The sequence below is a fragment of the Oncorhynchus masou genome, chromosome 32 (genome assembly GCF_036934945.1).
Source record: "Oncorhynchus masou masou isolate Uvic2021 chromosome 32, UVic_Omas_1.1, whole genome shotgun sequence".
NCBI lineage: Eukaryota > Metazoa > Chordata > Actinopteri > Salmoniformes > Salmonidae > Oncorhynchus > Oncorhynchus masou.
Window position 1 is genome coordinate 92,781,781 of NC_088243.1, and position 17,194 is coordinate 92,798,974.

The 17,194-nt window shown below is 46.5% G+C and overlaps 1 protein-coding gene across 1 annotated transcript in view; it reads right to left on the bottom strand.

Moving 5' to 3' along the window:
- The window catches only part of LOC135526802 (endoplasmic reticulum-Golgi intermediate compartment protein 1), an 87,005-nt gene that overhangs the window by 39,068 nt on the left and 30,743 nt on the right, over positions 1-17,194 (bottom strand). Inside the window, exon 4 of the mRNA XM_064955468.1 lies at positions 11,875-11,969. Within this exon, the coding sequence (XP_064811540.1) occupies positions 11,875-11,969 (95 nt within the window). The remainder of the gene's footprint in view (positions 1-11,874; positions 11,970-17,194) is intronic.

Below are 17,194 nucleotides of genomic sequence, written 5' to 3' on the forward strand. Positions count from 1 at the left end.
TACAGAGAGCTGGTAGTCCCATCCACCACACTACCAGGTGGGTGGTATAGAGGAGATGGAACCCACTGGTTGTCCTCTAGGTTACAGAGAGCTGGTAGTCCCATCCACCACACTACCAGGTGGGTGGTATAGAGGAGATGGACCCACTGGTTGTCCTCTAGGTTACAGAGAGCTGGTAGTCCCATCCACCGCACTACCAGGTGGGTGGTATAGAGGAGATGGACCCACTGGTTGTCCTCTAGGTTACAGAGAGCTGGTAGTCCCATCCACCACACTACCAGGTGGGTGGTATAGAGGAGATGGACCCACTGGTTGTCCTCTAGGTTACAGAGAGATGGTAGTCCCATCCACCACACTACCAGGTGGGTGGTATAGAGGAGATGGACCCACTGGTTGTCCTCTAGGTTACAGAGAGCTGGTAGTCCCATCCACCACACTACCAGGTGGGTGGTATAGAGGAGATGGACCCACTGGTTGCCCTCTAGGTTTCAGAGAGCTGGTAGTCCCATCCACCACACTACCAGGTGGGTGGTATAGAGGAGACGGACCCACTGGTTGCCCTCTAGGTTACAGAGAGCTGGTAGTCCCATCCACCACACTACCAGGTGGGTGGTATAGAGGAGATGGACCCACTGGTTGCCCTCTAGGTTACAGAGAGCTGGTAGTCCCATCCACCACACTACCAGGTGGGTGGTATAGAGGAGATGGACCCACTGGTTACCCTCTAGGTTACAGAGAGATGGTAGTCCCATCCACCACACTACCAGGTGGGTGGTATAGAGGAGATGGACCCACTGGTTGTCCTCTAGGTTACAGAGAGCTGGTAGTCCCATCCACCACACTATCAGGTGGGTGGTACAGAGGAGATGGACCTACTGGTTGTCCTCTAGGTTACAGAGAGCTGGTAGTCCCATCCACCACACTACCAGGTGGGTGGTATAGAGGAGATGGACCCACTGGTTGTCCTCTAGGTTACAGAGAGCTGGTAGTCCCATCCACCACACTACCAGGTGGGTGGTATAGAGGAGATGGACCCACTGGTTGCCCTCTAGGTTACAGAGAGCTGGTAGTCCCATCCACCACACGACCAGGTGGGTGGTATAGAGGAGACGGACCCACTGGTTGTCCTCTAGGTTACAGAGAGATGGTAGTCCCATCCACCACACTACCAGGTGGGTGGTATAGAGGAGATGGACCCACTGGTTGTCCTCTAGGTTACAGAGAGCTGGTAGTCCCATCCACCACACTACCAGGTGGGTGGTATAAAGGAGATGGACCCACTGGTTGCCCTCTAGGTTACAGAGAGCTAGTAGTCTCATCCACCACACTACCAGGTGGGTGGTATAGAGGAGATGGACCCACTGGTTGCCCTCTAGGTTACAGAGAGCTAGTAGTCTCATCCACCACACTACCAGGTGGGTGGTATAGAGGAGATGGACCCACTGGTTGCCCTCTAGGTTACAGAGAGCTAGTAGTCCCAACCACCACACTACCAGGTGGGTGGTATAGAGGAGATGGACCCACTGGTTGCCCTCTAGGTTACAGAGAGCTGGTAGTCCCATCCACCACACTACCAGGTGGGTGGTATAGAGGAGACAGACCCACTGGTTGTCCTCTAGGTTACAGAGAGCTAGTAATCCCATCCACCACACTACCAGGTGTGAAGCAGGGAAGAGACTCAGGGGGTATGCTAATGTGATATATATCAGACCGAACTGTTAAATTAGTCAAAACAGGAACATTTTATATCAGTCTAGAAATTAATAACTGAGAAAAATGCTTCATACAGTTGAAGTCAGAAGTTTACAGTCATTAAAACTTGTTTTTCAACCACTCCACACATTTCTTGTTAAACTATAGTTTTCGGTTAGGGCATCTACTATGTGCACACACACACACACACACACACACACACACACACACATATATATATTCACACAGTTGAAGTTTGAAGTTTACATACACTTATGTTGGAGTCATTAAAACTCGATTTTCAACCACTCCACAAATCTCTTGTTAACAAACTATAGTTTTGGCAGGTCGGTTAGGACATCTACTTTGTGCAAGACACAAGTCATTTTTCCAACAATTGTTTACAGACAGATTATTTCACTTATAATTCACAGTATCACAATTCCAGTGGGTCAGAAGTTTACATACACTAAGTTGACTGTGCCTTTAAACAGCTTGGAAAATTCAACAAAATGATGTCATGGCTTTCGAAGCTTCTGATAGGTTAATTGTCATCATTTGTGTCAATTGGAGGTGTACCTGTGGATGTATTTCAAACTTAGTTCCTCTTTGCTTGACATCATGGGAAAATGAAAAGAAATCCGGCAAGATCTCAGAAAAAAAATTGTAGACCTCCACAAGTCTGGTTCATCCTTGGGAGGAATTTCCAAATGCCTGAAGGTACCACGTTCATCTGTACAAACAATAGTACGCAAATATAAACACAGTGGGATCAGCCATCATACCGCTCAGGATGATATAACAGCCTCCACTCTTCTGGGAAGGCTTTCCACTAGATGTAGGAACATTGCTGCTATAACAGCCTCCACTCTTCTGGGAAGGCTTTCCACTAGATGTTGGAACATTGCTGCTATAACAGCCTCCACTCTTCTGGGAAGGCTTTCCACTAGATGTTGGAACATTGCTGATATAACATCCTTCACTCTTCTGGGAAGGCTTTCCACTAGATGTTGTAACATTGCTGCTATAACAGCCTCCACTCTTCTGGGAAGGCTTTCCACTAGATGTTGGAACGTTGCTGCTATAACAGCCTCCACTCTTCTGGGAAGGCTTTCCACTAGATGTTGGAACATTGCTGCTATAACAGCCTCCACTCTTCTGGGAAGACTTTCCACTAGATGTAGGAACATTGCTGATATAACAGCCTCCACTCTTCTGGGAAGGCTTTCCACTAGATGTTGGAACATTGCTGCTATAACAGCCTCCACTCTTCTGGGAAGGCTTTCCACTAGATGTTGGAACATTGCTGCGGGGTCTTGCTTCCATTCAGCCACAAACATTAGTGAGGTCGGGTACTGATGTTGGGGGTGATTAGGCCTGGCTCGCAGTCGGCGTTCCAATTCATCCCAAAGGTGTTCGAGGGGTTGAGGTCAAGGCTCTGCAGGCCAGTCAACAAGGCCAGTCGACAAACCATTTCTGTATGGACCTCGCTTTGTGCTGAAACAGGAAATGGCCTTCCTCAAACTGTTGCCACAAAGTTGGAATCACAGAATCATCTAGAATGTAGCGTTAAGATTTCCCTTCACTGGAACTAAGGGGCACGAACCATGAAAAACAGCCCCAGACCATTATTCCTCCTCCACCAAACTTTACAGTTGGCACTATACCAGATTCACTCCAGCCGACGCATGGCGATCTTAGAAACCCATTTCCTGAAGCTCCCGACGAACAGTTATTGTGCTGACGATGCCTCCAAAGGCTGTTTGGAGGAGGAATTTATTTTTTACGTTTATTTAACTAGGCAAGTCAGTTAAGAACAAATTCTTATTTTCAATGACGGCCTAGGAAGTGGGTTAACTGCCTGTTCAGGGGCAGAACGACAGATTTGTACCTTGTCAGCTCGGGGGTTTGAACTTGCAACCTTCCGGTTACTAGTCCAACGCTCTAACCACTAGGCTACGCTGCCGCCCCTCATCAGCAATGTGCTTCAGCACTCGGTGGTCCCGTTCTGTGAGCTTGTGTGGTCTACCACTTTATGGCTGAGCCGTTGTTGCTCCTAGATGTTTCCACTTCACAAGTTGACCGGGGAAGCTCTAGTAGGGAAGATATTTGAAATTTGGCAAACTGACTTGTTGGAAAGGTTGCATCCTAAGACCAGGTGCATTGAAAGTCACTGACTTCTTCAGTAAAGACTTTCTACTTTCTACTGTCAATGTTTGTCTATGGTGATTGCATGGCTGTGTGCTCAATTTTATACACCGGTGTGTGGCTGAAATATCTTAATCCACTCATTTGAAGGGTTGTCCACATACTTTTGTCTATATAGTCTATTTCCGAGAGATTACGCAAACCCACAAAGAATTCTGAAACAAATCCAGTCTTGATAAACTCCCACATCTATTAGGCAAAAAAAAGCCTTTTGTACTTTAACTATTTGCACATCGTTACAACACTATATGTATATAGTCATAATATGACATTAGAAATGTCTCTATTCCTTTGAAGCTTTTGTGAGTGTAATGTTTACTGTTAATTTATTGTTCATTTCACTTTTGTTTATTATCTCCTTCACTTGCTTTGGCAATTTTAATGTATGTTTCCCATGTCAATAAAGCCCTTAAATAAAATTGAGTGAGAGACAGAGACAGACCGAGAGGGAGACAGACCGAGAGGGAGACAGACCGAGAGGGAGACAGACCGAGAGGGAGACAGACCGAGAGGGAGACAGAGAGGGAGACAGACCGAGAGACAGAGAGGGAGACAGACCGAGAGACAGAGAGGGAGACAGACCGAGAGACAGAGAGGGAGACAGACCGAGAGACAGAGAGGGAGACAGACCGAGAGACAGAGAGGGAGACAGACCGAGAGACAGAGAGGGAGACAGACCGAGAGACAGAGAGGGAGACAGACCGAGAGACAGAGAGGGAGACAGACCGAGAGACAGAGAGGGAGACAGACCGAGAGACAGAGAGGGAGACAGACAGAGAGGGAGACAGACCGAGAGAGAGACAGAAAGGGAGACAGACCGAGAGAGAGACAGAAAGGGAGACAGACCGAGAGACAGAGAGGGAGACAGACCGAGAGACAGAGAGGGAGACAGACCGAGAGACAGAGAGGGAGACAGACAGAGAGGGAGACAGACCGAGAGAGAGACAGAAAGGAGACAGACCGAGAGACAGAGAGGGAGACAGACCGAGAGACAGAGAGGGAGACAGACCGAGAGAGAGACAGAAAGGGAGACAGACCGAGAGACAGAGAGGGAGACAGACCGAGAGACAGACCGAGAGACAGAGAGGGGGACAGACCGAGAGGGGGACAGAGCATGTCTATCCACATGCAGAGCCACCTTCCACTTCTGGTAATTGAGATGACAAGTTTAGACTCATCAGCTCAAACAACGTACCGGTCAAAAGGCAGGGTGGGTATAGATGTTGGTAAGATATAGATGATATATACATGCTGGTAAGCTAGAAGCCATTTCAGATATATAAATACACATTTAAAAGAGAGAATGATCTGAATCCTCCAGATTTCCTTTTATATGTAGATGTTGGTCAAGGCTGAAGGTCAACAGGTCTGCCTTCTCCAAACACATTTAATTAAGTAGAGAATGACGTAATTTAGAGAGAGACATGGCCAGAGGCCTGGAGGAGAACAGTCATTTAATTCTACTTCAGTCTTCATATTACACAATGTTACAAAACGGAGAGGAGGGGATACATATTGAAGACACATTTCATGCCATGGTTCTCTTTTTTAGACTCTAAACATTTCCTTTCGTTCTCTCCCACGTAAGGCCCCTCGGAGGAAAACGATGAATTATATTCATCATGTGTTATTGCATCAAGTCAAAGATCATGTCTTTGATAACGTGTCTGTAAAGGTCATTGCAGGGAGGGAGGAGGGCCCCTGGAAGAGCCGTGAAACTGAAGAAATATGTCATAGTGAGGAAACAGAGACAGAGAGACGATGTCTGAGTGGGTTGAAACTGACATTTCATCATGGAACTGAAATTCATAAGATAACTAAATGTTACTCTGAGTCATGACTCACGATGAAGAACATATTACGTCAGGGAGAAATGTGTGAGAGGAGAAACACACTGTTCATTTAATACAGTGAGGTAGTATTGACGGCCACGTCGTCGTCCCTCCAGAGACGGCCGCGTCTCCCGGTCGTCGTCCCTCCAGAGACGGCCGCGTCTCCCGGTCGTCGTCCCTCCAGAGACGGCCGCGTCTCCCGGTCGTCGTCCCTCCAGAGACGGCCGCGTCTCCCGGTCGTCGTCCCTCCAGAGACGGCCTCTCCTCCCGGTCGTCGTCCCTCCAGAGACGGCCGCGTCTCCCGGTCGTCGTCCCTCCAGAGACGGCCTCTCCTCCCGGTCGTCGTCCCTCCAGAGACGGCCTCTCCTCCCGGTCGTCGTCCCTCCAGAGACGGCCGCGTCTCCCGGTCGTCGTCCCTCCAGAGACGGCCGCGTCTCCCGGTCGTCGTCCCTCCAGAGACGGCCGCGTCTCCCGGTCGTCGTCCCTCCAGAGACGGCCTCTCCTCCCGGTCGTCGTCCCTCCAGAGACGGCCTCTCCTCCCGGTCGTCGTCCCTCCAGAGACGGCCTCTCCTCCCGGTCGTCGTCCCTCCAGAGACGGTCTCTCCTCCCGGTCGTCGTCCCTCCAGAGACGGTCTCTCCTCCCGGTCGTCGTCCCTCCAGAGACGGTCTCTCCTCCCGGTCGTCGTCCCTCCAGAGACGGTCTCTCCTCCCGGTCGTCGTCCCTCCAGAGACGGTCTCTCCTCCCGGTCGTCGTCCCTCCAGAGACGGTCTCTCCTCCCGGTCGTCGTCCCTCCAGAGACGGTCTCTCCTCCCGGTCGTCGTCCCTCCAGAGACGGTCTCTCCTCCCGGTCGTCGTCCCTCCAGAGACGGTCTCTCCTCCCGGTCGTCGTCCCTCCAGAGACGGTCTCTCCTCCCGGTCGTCGTCCCTCCAGAGACGGTCTCTCCTCCCGGTCGTCGTCCCTCCAGAGACGGTCTCTCCTCCCGGTCGTCGTCCCTCCAGAGACGGTCTCTCCTCCCGGTCGTCGTCCCTCCAGAGACGGTCTCTCCTCCCGGTCGTCGTCCCTCCAGAGACGGTCTCTCCTCCCGGTCGTCGTCCCTCCAGAGACGGTCTCTCCTCCCGGTCGTCGTCCCTCCAGAGACGGTCTCTCCTCCCGGTCGTCGTCCCTCCAGAGACGGTCTCTCCTCCCGGTCGTCGTCCCTCCAGAGACGGTCTCTCCTCCCGGTCGTCGTCCCTCCAGAGACGGTCTCTCCTCCCGGTCGTCGTCCCTCCAGAGACGGTCTCTCCTCCCGGTCGTCGTCCCTCCAGAGACGGTCTCTCCTCCCGGTCGTCGTCCCTCCAGAGACGGTCTCTCCTCCCGGTCGTCGTCCCTCCAGAGACGGTCTCTCCTCCCGGTCGTCGTCCCTCCAGAGACGGTCTCTCCTCCCGGTCGTCGTCCCTCCAGAGACGGTCTCTCCTGGTCGTCGTCCCTCCAGAGACGGCCGCGTCTCCTGGTCGTCGTCCCTCCAGAGACGGTCTCCTAGTCATGTCTGACTTCCCATCAAAAGCTTTGGTCCATATCAATGTTCTCTGTTGTTTTGTGATTGGGGTGGTGCAATAGCCATGGTTGGTATTGTCGTGAGGCTTACGGTAAACTAAAATTTTCTTAGACAGCAGCACTCAAAGATTATAATTAGAAACACACTTTCTAATAATGGGATAGAGCAATCTAATACCAGTGGTTAAATAGAAGATATTTCCATGAGTGATAAACTAAAAACGGGAACCAGACACAGAACAAATTGGCTAAAACCTTGTAGATTTGTTAGTTAGAATGACGGGGGCAGTGCAGGGCAACATGGTAGAAAATCAATGGTATGTTAATTAGAAGCTAAGATACTAGTGTATGATTTTTTTTTAAATGGACAAAAAAAAGTGCTTTTCTTTTAAAAACAAGGACGTTTCTAATTGACCACAAACTTTTGAACAGTAGTGTATATATGCGGACACCTTTATATAGCCTGATGCCAGCGCTGGTGTAGACCTAAAATCACCATCTACCACATCCGAGAGAAATAGGCCAAGCATGATCGCTACCTGAAGTAAGAGAAAATATTTAATGTAGCGAAAGATTATAGGGTCCCCTGGAAAAACACTGATCAACACTTTGGTTCCTACCCTGTCACAATAAGGCCTCCATTCTATTGGTTTTCTAACTCCAAATTTTATGAACGCCTCCCTGGCTTTTTCCATTCGTTGTCATGTCAAACAACACTGTATTCAAAGTGCCCACTAGTACATTCTAACTATAGAATCATTCTATTTCCATGATTCCAACATTTCATCCAAGTTAGTATTTTTTTTGTTTGTTGTGCGTGACCTCAGGGTGGCAGCACATTCATGGGGATTTCTCCATTATGGTGGTTTTATACTATTCAAATCAAACTTCCACCAGACGTTGATCTCATTTCAGATCATTTCCACACCTCCACGTAAGGCTGTAAATCAAATCAAATTTTATTTGTCACATACACATGGTTAGCAGATGTTAATGCGAGTGTAGCAAAATGCTTGTGCTTCTAGTTCCGACAGTGCAGTAATAACCAACAAGTAATCTAACTAACAATTCCTAAACTACTGTCTTATACACAGTGTAAGGGGATAAAGAATATGTACATAAGGATACATGAATGAGTGATGGTACAGAGCAGCATAGGCAAGATACAGTAGATGGTATCGAGTACAGTATATACATATGAGATGAGTATGTAAACAAAGTGGCATAGTTAAAGTGGCTAGTGATACATGTATTACATAAGGATGCAGTCGATGATATAGAGTACAGTATATACGTATGCATATGAGATGAATAATGTAGGGTAAGTAACATTATATAAGGTAGCATTGTTTAAAGTGGCTAGTGATATATTTACATCATTTCGCATCAATTCCCATTATTAAAGTGGCTGGAGTTGAGTCAGTGTCAGTGTGTTGGCAGCAGCCACTCAATGTTAGTGGTGGCTGTTTAACAGTCTGATGGTCTTGAGATAGAAGCTGTTTTTCAGTCTCTCGGTCCCAGCTTTGATGCACCTGTACTGACCTCGCCTACTGGATGATAGCGGGGTGAACAGGCAGTGGCTCGGGTGGTTGATGTCCTTGATGATCTTTATGGCCTTCCTGTAACATCGGGTGGTGTAGGTGTCCTGGAGGGCAGGTAGTTTGCCCCCGGTGATGCGTTGTGCAGAACACACTACCCTCTGGAGAGCCTTACGGTTGAGGGCGGAGCAGTTGCCGTACCAGGCGGTGATACAGCCCGCCAGGATGCTCTCGATTGTGCATCTGTAGAAGTTTGTGAGTGCTTTTGGTGACAAGCCGAATTTCTTCAGCCTCCTGAGGTTGAAGAGGCGCTGCTGCGCCTTCTTCACGATGCTGTCTGTGTGAGTGGACCAATTCAGTTTGTCTGTGATGTGTATGCCTACGAACTTAAAACTTGCTACTCTCTCCACTACTGTTCCATCGATGTGGATAGGGGGGTGTTCCCTCTGCTGTTTCCTGAAGTCCACAATCATCTCCTTAGTTTTGTTGACGTTGAGTGTGAGGTTATTTTTCTGACACCACACTCCGAGGGCCCTCACCTCCTCCCTGTAGGCCGTCTCGTCGTTGTTGGTAATCAAGCCTACCACTGTTGTGTCGTCCGCAAACTTGATGATTGAGTTGGAGGCGTGCGTGGCCACGCAGTCGTGGGTGAACAGGGAGTACAGGAGAGGGCTCAGAACGCACCCTTGTGGGGCCCCAGTGTTGAGGATCAGCGGGGAGGAGATGTTGTTACCTACCCTCACCACCTGGGGCGGCCCGTCAGGAAGTCCAGTACCCAGTTGCACAGGGCGGGGTCGAGACCCAGGGTCTCGAGCTTGATGACGAGCTTGGAGGGTACTATGGTGTTGAATGCCGAGCTGTAGTCGATGAACAGCATTCTCACATAGGTATTCCTCTTGTCCAGATGGGTTAGGGCAGTGTGCAGTGTGGTTGAGATTGCATCGTCTGTGGACCTATTTGAGCGGTAAGCAAATTGGAGTGTGTCTAGGGTGTCAGGTAGGGTGGAGGTGATATGGTCCTTGACTAGTCTCTCAAAGCACTTCATGATGACGGAAGTGAGTGCTATGGGGCGGTAGTCGTTTAGCTCAGTTACCTTAGCTTTCTTGGGAACAGGAACAATGGTGGCCCTCTTGAAGCATGTGGGAACAGCAGACTGGTATAGGGATTGATTGAATATGTCCGTAAACACACCAGCCAGCTGGTCTGCGCATGCTCTGAGGGCGCGGCTGGGGATGCCGTCTGGGCCTGCAGCCTTGCGAGGGTTAACACGTTTAAATGTTTTACTCACCTCGGCTGCAGTGAAGGAGAGACCGCATTTTTCCGTTGCAGGCAGTGTCAGTGGCACTGTATTGTCCTCAAAGCGGGCAAAAAGTTATTTAGTCTGCCTGGGAGCAAGACATCCTGGTCCGTGACTGGGCTGGATTTCTTCCTGTAGTCCGTGATTGACTGTAGACCCTGCCACATGCCTCTTGTGTCTGAGCCGTTGAATTGGGATTCTACTTTGTCTCTGTACTGACGCTTAGCTTGTTTGATAGCCTTACGGAGGGAATAGCTGCATTGTTTGTATTCAGTCATGTTACCAGACACCTTGCCCTGATTGAAAGCAGTGGTTCGCGCTTTCAGTTTCACGCGAATGCTGCCATCAATCCAAGGTTTCTGGTTAGGGAACGTTTTAATCGTTGCTATGGGAACGACATCTTCAACGCACGTTCTAATGAACTCGCACACCGAATCAGCGTATTCGTCAATGTTGTTATTTGACGCAATACGAAACATGTCCCAGTCCACGTGATGGAAGCAGTCTTGGAGTGTGGAGTCAGCTTGGTCGGACCAGCGTTGGACAGACCTCAGCGTGGGAGCTTCTTTTTTAGCTTTTGTCTGTAGGCAGGTATCAGCAAAATGGAGTCGTGGTCAGCTTTTCCGAAAGGGGGGCGGGGCAGGGCCTTATATGCGTCGCGGAAGTTAGAGTAACAGTGATCCAAGGTTTTCCGCCCCTGGTTGCGCAATCGATATGCTGATAAAATTTAGGGAGTCTTGTTTTCAGATTAGCCTTGTTAAAATCCCCAACAACAATGCGTGCAGCCTCCGGATAAATGGTTTCCAGTTTGCAAAGAGTTAAATAAAGTTCGTTCAGAGCCATCGATGTGTCTGCTTGGGGGGGGATATATACGGCTGTGATTATAATCGAAGAGAATTCTCTTGGTAGATAATGCGGTCTACATTTGATTGTGAGGAATTCTAAATCAGGTGGACAGAAGGATTTGAGTTCCTGTATGTTTCTTTCATCGCACCATGCCTCGTTAGCCATAAGGCATACACCCCCACCCCTCTTCTTACCAGAAAGGTGTTTGTTTCTGTCGGCGCGATGCGTGGAGAAACCCGTTGGCTGCACCGCTTCGGATAGCGTCTCTCCAGTGAGCCACGTTTCCGTGAAGCACAGAACGTTACAGTCTCTGATGTCCCTCTGGAATGCTACCCTTGCTCAGATTTCATCAACCTTGTTGTCAAGAGACTGGACATTGGCAAGAAGAATACTAGGGAGTGGTGCACGATGTGTCCGTCTCCGTAGTCTGACCAGAAGACCGCCACGTTTCCCTCTTTTTCGGAGTTGTTTTTTTGGGTCGCTGCATGCGATCCATTCCATTGTCCTGTTTGTAAGGCAGAACACAGGATCCGCGTCGCGAAAAACATTCTTGGTCGTACTGATGGTGAGTTGACGCTGATCTTATATACAGTAGTTCTTCTCGGCTGTATGTAATGAAACCTAAGATGACCTGGGGTACTAATGTAAGAAATAACACGTAAAAAAAAAAACTGCATAGTTTCCTAGGAACGCGAAGCGAGGCGGCCATCTCTGTCGGCGCCGGAAGTATACAACATGGGCAGAAATTATAAGCCTGATTTGGAACAAAATATTGCAATTTGACTTGGAATTTAGATGAAAAATTTCCCTGCTGCCCTGCCAGGGTCATACAACAGGTATTTAATAATGACCTATATGAAGGTAGTACATTCAGACAGTAATACAGTACATAACAGTGAATATGTATGAATGTATAATATACTCACAATCACAGTGTAAGTTTGGCAAACTGATGTTCAAACTCACATCAATCTTCCCACCACTGTTCTTATCAGGGTCATCCACATACAGCTCGTTAACACTGGGGGGAGATCAGAGAGAGAGAGACAGGTTAGATACACCTGTAGATAATTTAAACAAGCATTCAAGTTACAGAACAAGGAGCATCTTTCAAGGAACCCACGAAGTGGGAGAGATGAACCATCTTCATTAGAGTACAGATAGATGAACCATCTTCATTAGAGTACAGATAGATGAACCATCTTCATTAGAGTACAGAGAGATGAACCATCTTCATTAGAGTACAGATAGATGAACCATCTTCATTAGAGTACAGATAGATGAACCATCTTCATTAGAGTACAGATAGATGAACCATCTTCATTAGAGTACAGAGAGATGAACCATCTTCATTAGAGTACAGAGAGATGAACCATCTTCATTAGAGTACAGATAGAGATCCCTTTCAATGTCCTGATTCACCCCCAGCTGTCACAATGTCCTGATTCACCCCCAGCTGTCACAATGTCCTGATTCACCCCCAGCTGTCACAATGTCCTGATTCACCCCCAGCTGTCACAATGTCCTGATTCCCCCCCAGCTGTCACAATGTCCTGATTCACCCCCAGCTGTCACAATGTCCTGATTCCCCCCCAGCTGTCACAATGTCCTGATTCCCCCCCAGCTGTCACAATGTCCTGATTCACCCCCAGCTGTCACAATGTACCCACAATGTTCTGATTCAGCCCCAGCAATCACAATGTCCTGATTCACCCCCAGCTGTCACAATGGACCCACAATGTTCTGATTCACCCCCAGCTGTCACAATGTCCTGATTCACCCCCAGCTGTCACAATGTACCCACAATGTTCTGATTCACCCCCAGCTGTCACAATGTCCTGATTCACCCCCAGCTGTCACAATGTACCCACAATGTTCTGATTCACCCCCAGCTGTCACAATGTTCTGATTCAGCCCCAGCTGTCACAATGTCCTGATTCACCCCCAGCTGTCACAATGGACCCACAATGTTCTGATTCAGCCCCAGCTGTCACAATGTCCTGATTCACCCCCAGCTGTCACAATGTACCCAATGTTCTGATTCACCCCCAGCTGTCACAATGTACCAACAATGTCCCTCTTCCTGCTAGATAAAAGTACATTGGTGCATCTTTGTCATCTAATTTTTTCTCTCCTCCCCCTGCCCTCCACCTCTCCCACAGCCCAGCGTAAATACGTTGTCCTCCTCTCCGCTCCTCCCCTGCTCATCTCACCCAGCACAGGAGGAGCTGTACACCCCTTCCTCCCCCAATCTCAAGCTGCCTCATGCTCACAGCATAATATCCCATCAGAGAGATGTCTTTATGTTAGCATAATATCCCATCAGAGAGAGGTCTCCATGTTAGCATAATATCCCATCAGAGAGAGGTCTTTATGTTAGCATAATATCCCATCAGAGAGAGGTCTTTATGTTAGCATAATATCCCATCAGAGAGAGGTCTCCATGTTAGCATAATATCCCATCAGAGAGATGTCTTTATGTTAGCATAATATCCCATCAGAGAGAGGTCTTTATGTTAGCATAATATCCCATCAGAGAGAGGTCTTTATGTTAGCATAATATCCCATCAGAGAGAGGTCTTTATGTTAGCATAATATCCCACCAGAGAGAGGTCTTTATGTTAGCATAATATCCCAACAGAGAGAGGTCTTTATGTTAGCATAATATCCCATCAGAGAGAGGTCTTTATGTTAGCATAATATCCCATCAGAGAGAGGTCTTTATGTTAGCATAATATCCCATCAGAGAGAGGTCTTTATGTTAGCATAATATCCCATCAGAGAGATGTCTCCATGTTAGCATAATATCCCATCAGAGAGAGGTCTTTATGTTAGCATAATATCCCATCAGAGAGATGTCTTTATGTTAGCATAATATCCCATCAGAGAGATGTCTTTATGTTAGCATAATATCCCATCAGAGAGATGTCTCCATGTTAGCATAATATCCCATCAGAGAGATGTCTTTATGTTAGCATAATATCCCATCAGAGAGAGGTCTTTATGTTAGCATAATATCCCATCAGAGAGGGGTCTTTATGTTAGCATAATATCCCATCAGAGAGATGTCTCCATGTTAGCATAATATCCCATCAGAGAGAGGTCTTTATGTTAGCATAATATCCCATCAGAGAGGGGTCTTTATGTTAGCATAATATCCCATCAGAGAGATGTCTCCATGTTAGCATAATATCCCATCAGAGAGATGTCTTTATGTTAGCATAATATCCCATCAGAGAGATGTCTTTATGTTAGCATAATATCCCATCAGAGAGATGTCTTTATGTTAGCATAATATCCCATCAGAGAGATGTCTCCATGTTAGCATAATATCCCATCAGAGAGATGTCTCCATGTTAGCATAATATCCCATCAGAGAGAGGTCTCCATGTTAGCATAATATCCCATCAGAGAGAGGTCTTTATGTTAGCATAATATCCCATCAGAGAGATGTCTTTATGTTAGCATAATATCCCATCAGAGAGATGTCTCCATGTTAGCATAATATCCCATCAGAGAGATGTCTTTATGTTAGCATAATATCCCATCAGAGAGGGGTCTTTATGTTAGCATAATATCCCATCAGAGAGAGGTCTTTATGTTAGCATAATATCCCATCAGAGAGATGTCTTTGTTAGCATAATATCCCATCAGAGAGAGGTCTTTATGTTAGCATAATATCCCATCAGAGAGATGTCTTTGTTAGCATAATATCCCATCAGAGAGAGGTCTTTATGTTAGCATAATATCCCATCAGAGAGAGGTCTTTATGTTAGCATAATATCCCATCAGAGAGATGTCTTTGTTAGCATAATATCCCATCAGAGAGAGGTCTTTATGTTAGCATAATATCCCATCAGAAAGATGTCTTTGTTAGCATAATATCCCATCAGAGAGAGGTCTTTATGTTAGCATAATATCCCATCAGAGAGATGTCTCCATGTTAGCATAATATCCCATCAGAGAGAGGTCTCCATGTTAGCATAATATCCCATCAGAGAGAGGTCTCCATGTTAGCATAATATCCCATCAGAGAGATGTCTTTATGTTAGCATAATATCCCATCAGAAAGATGTCTCCATGTTAGCATAATATCCCATCAGAGAGATGTCTTTATGTTAGCATAATATCCCATCAAAGAGAGGTCTTTATGTTAGCATAATATCCCATCAGAAAGATGTCTCCATGTTAGCATAATATCCCATCAGAGAGAGGTCTCCATGTTAGCATAATATCCCATCAGAGAGAGGTCTCCATGTTAGCATAATATCCCATCAGAGAGATGTCTTTATGTTAGCATAATATCCCATCAGAAAGATGTCTCCATGTTAGCATAATATCCCATCAAAGAGATGTCTTTATGTTAGCATAATATCCCATCAAAGAGAGGTCTTTATGTTAGCATAATATCCCATCAGAGAGATGTCTCCATGTTAGCATAATATCCCATCAGAGAGATGTCTCCATGTTAGCATAATATCCCATCAGAGAGATGTCTTTATGTTAGCATAATATCCCATCAGAGAGATGTCTCCATGTTAGCATAATATCCCATCAGAGAGAGGTCTCCATGTTAGCATAATATCCCATCAGAGAGAGGTCTTTATGTTAGCATAATATCCCATCAGAGAGATGTCTCCATGTTAGCATAATATCCCATCAGAGAGAGGTCTCCATGTTAGCATAATATCCCATCAGAGAGAGGTCTTTATGTTAGCATAATATCCCATCAGAGAGAGGTCTTTATGTTAGCATAATATCCCATCAGAGAGAGGTCTTTATGTTAGCATAATATCCCATCAGAGGGAGGTCTCCATGTTAGCATAATATCCCATCAGAGAGATGTCTCCATGTTAGCATAATATCCCATCAGAGAGAGGTCTTTATGTTAGCATAATATCCCATCAGAGAGAGGTCTTTATGTTAGCATAATATCCCATCAGAGAGAGGTCTTTATGTTAGCATAATATCCCATCAGAGAGAGGTCTTTATGTTAGCATAATATCCCATCAGAGAGAGGTCTTTATGTTAGCATAATATCCCATCAGAGAGAGGTCTTTATGTTAGCATAATATCCCATCAGAGAGAGGTCTTTATGTTAGCATAATATCCCATCAGAGAGAGGTCTTTATGTTAGCATAATATCCCATCAGAGAGAGGTCTTTATGTTAGCATAATATCCCATCAGAAAGATGTCTCCATGTTAGCATAATATCCCATCAGAGAGATGTCTCCATGTTAGCATAATATCCCATCAGAGAGAGGTCTTTATGTTAGCATAATATCCCATCAGAGGGAGGTCTTTATGTTAGCATAATATCCCATCAGAGAGAGGTCTTTATGTTAGCATAATATCCCATCAGAGGGAGGTCTTTATGTTAGCATAATATCCCATCAGAGAGAGGTCTTTATGTTAGCATAATATCCCATCAGAGGGAGGTCTTTATGTTAGCATAATATCCCATCAGAGAGAGGTCTTTATGTTAGCATAATATCCCATCAGAGAGAGGTCTTTATGTTAGCATAATATCCCATCAGAGAGAGGTCTTTATGTTAGCATAATATCCCATCAGAGAGATGTCTTTATGTTAGTTACGGCACCAGACGTCACAAAACATCAGAATGAACACACGACATCCTCATTCTTGATCAACACTCATTATGTTTCTGTCTTTGTTACATCTCTAAAAGAAAAGGAAATAGTTAGATTTTGGGCATTTTTTTACATTTCACGTGTGAATCCCAGAGGGAATGGATAGATGGTCCCGAACCAACACAGATTAGTCTAGCATTGTAAGGACAGATGGTCCCGAACCAACACAGATTAGTCTAGCATTGTAAGGACAGATGGTCCCGAACCAACACAGATTAGTCTAGCATTGTAAGGACAGATGGTCCCGAACCAACACAGATTAGTCGAGCATTGTAAGGATAGATGGTCCCGAACCAACACAGATTAGTCGAGCATTGTAAGGACAGATGGTCCCGAACCAACACAGATTAGTCTAGCATTGTAAGGATAGATGGTCCCGAACCAACACAGATTAGTCAAGCATTGTAAGGACAGATGATGTCCCTAATCAATATTGTAAAGGGTAAAACTCTTATGTCTATAATGTACTTTTGTTGTGTGTATGGACCCCAGGAAGATCAGCTGTCAACTAGATGTCATCATGGCATCAGCTGACGGCGATTCAAATACAGATATAGGAGGGGAGATGACGTCCCCAACTAATTGATTTGGAG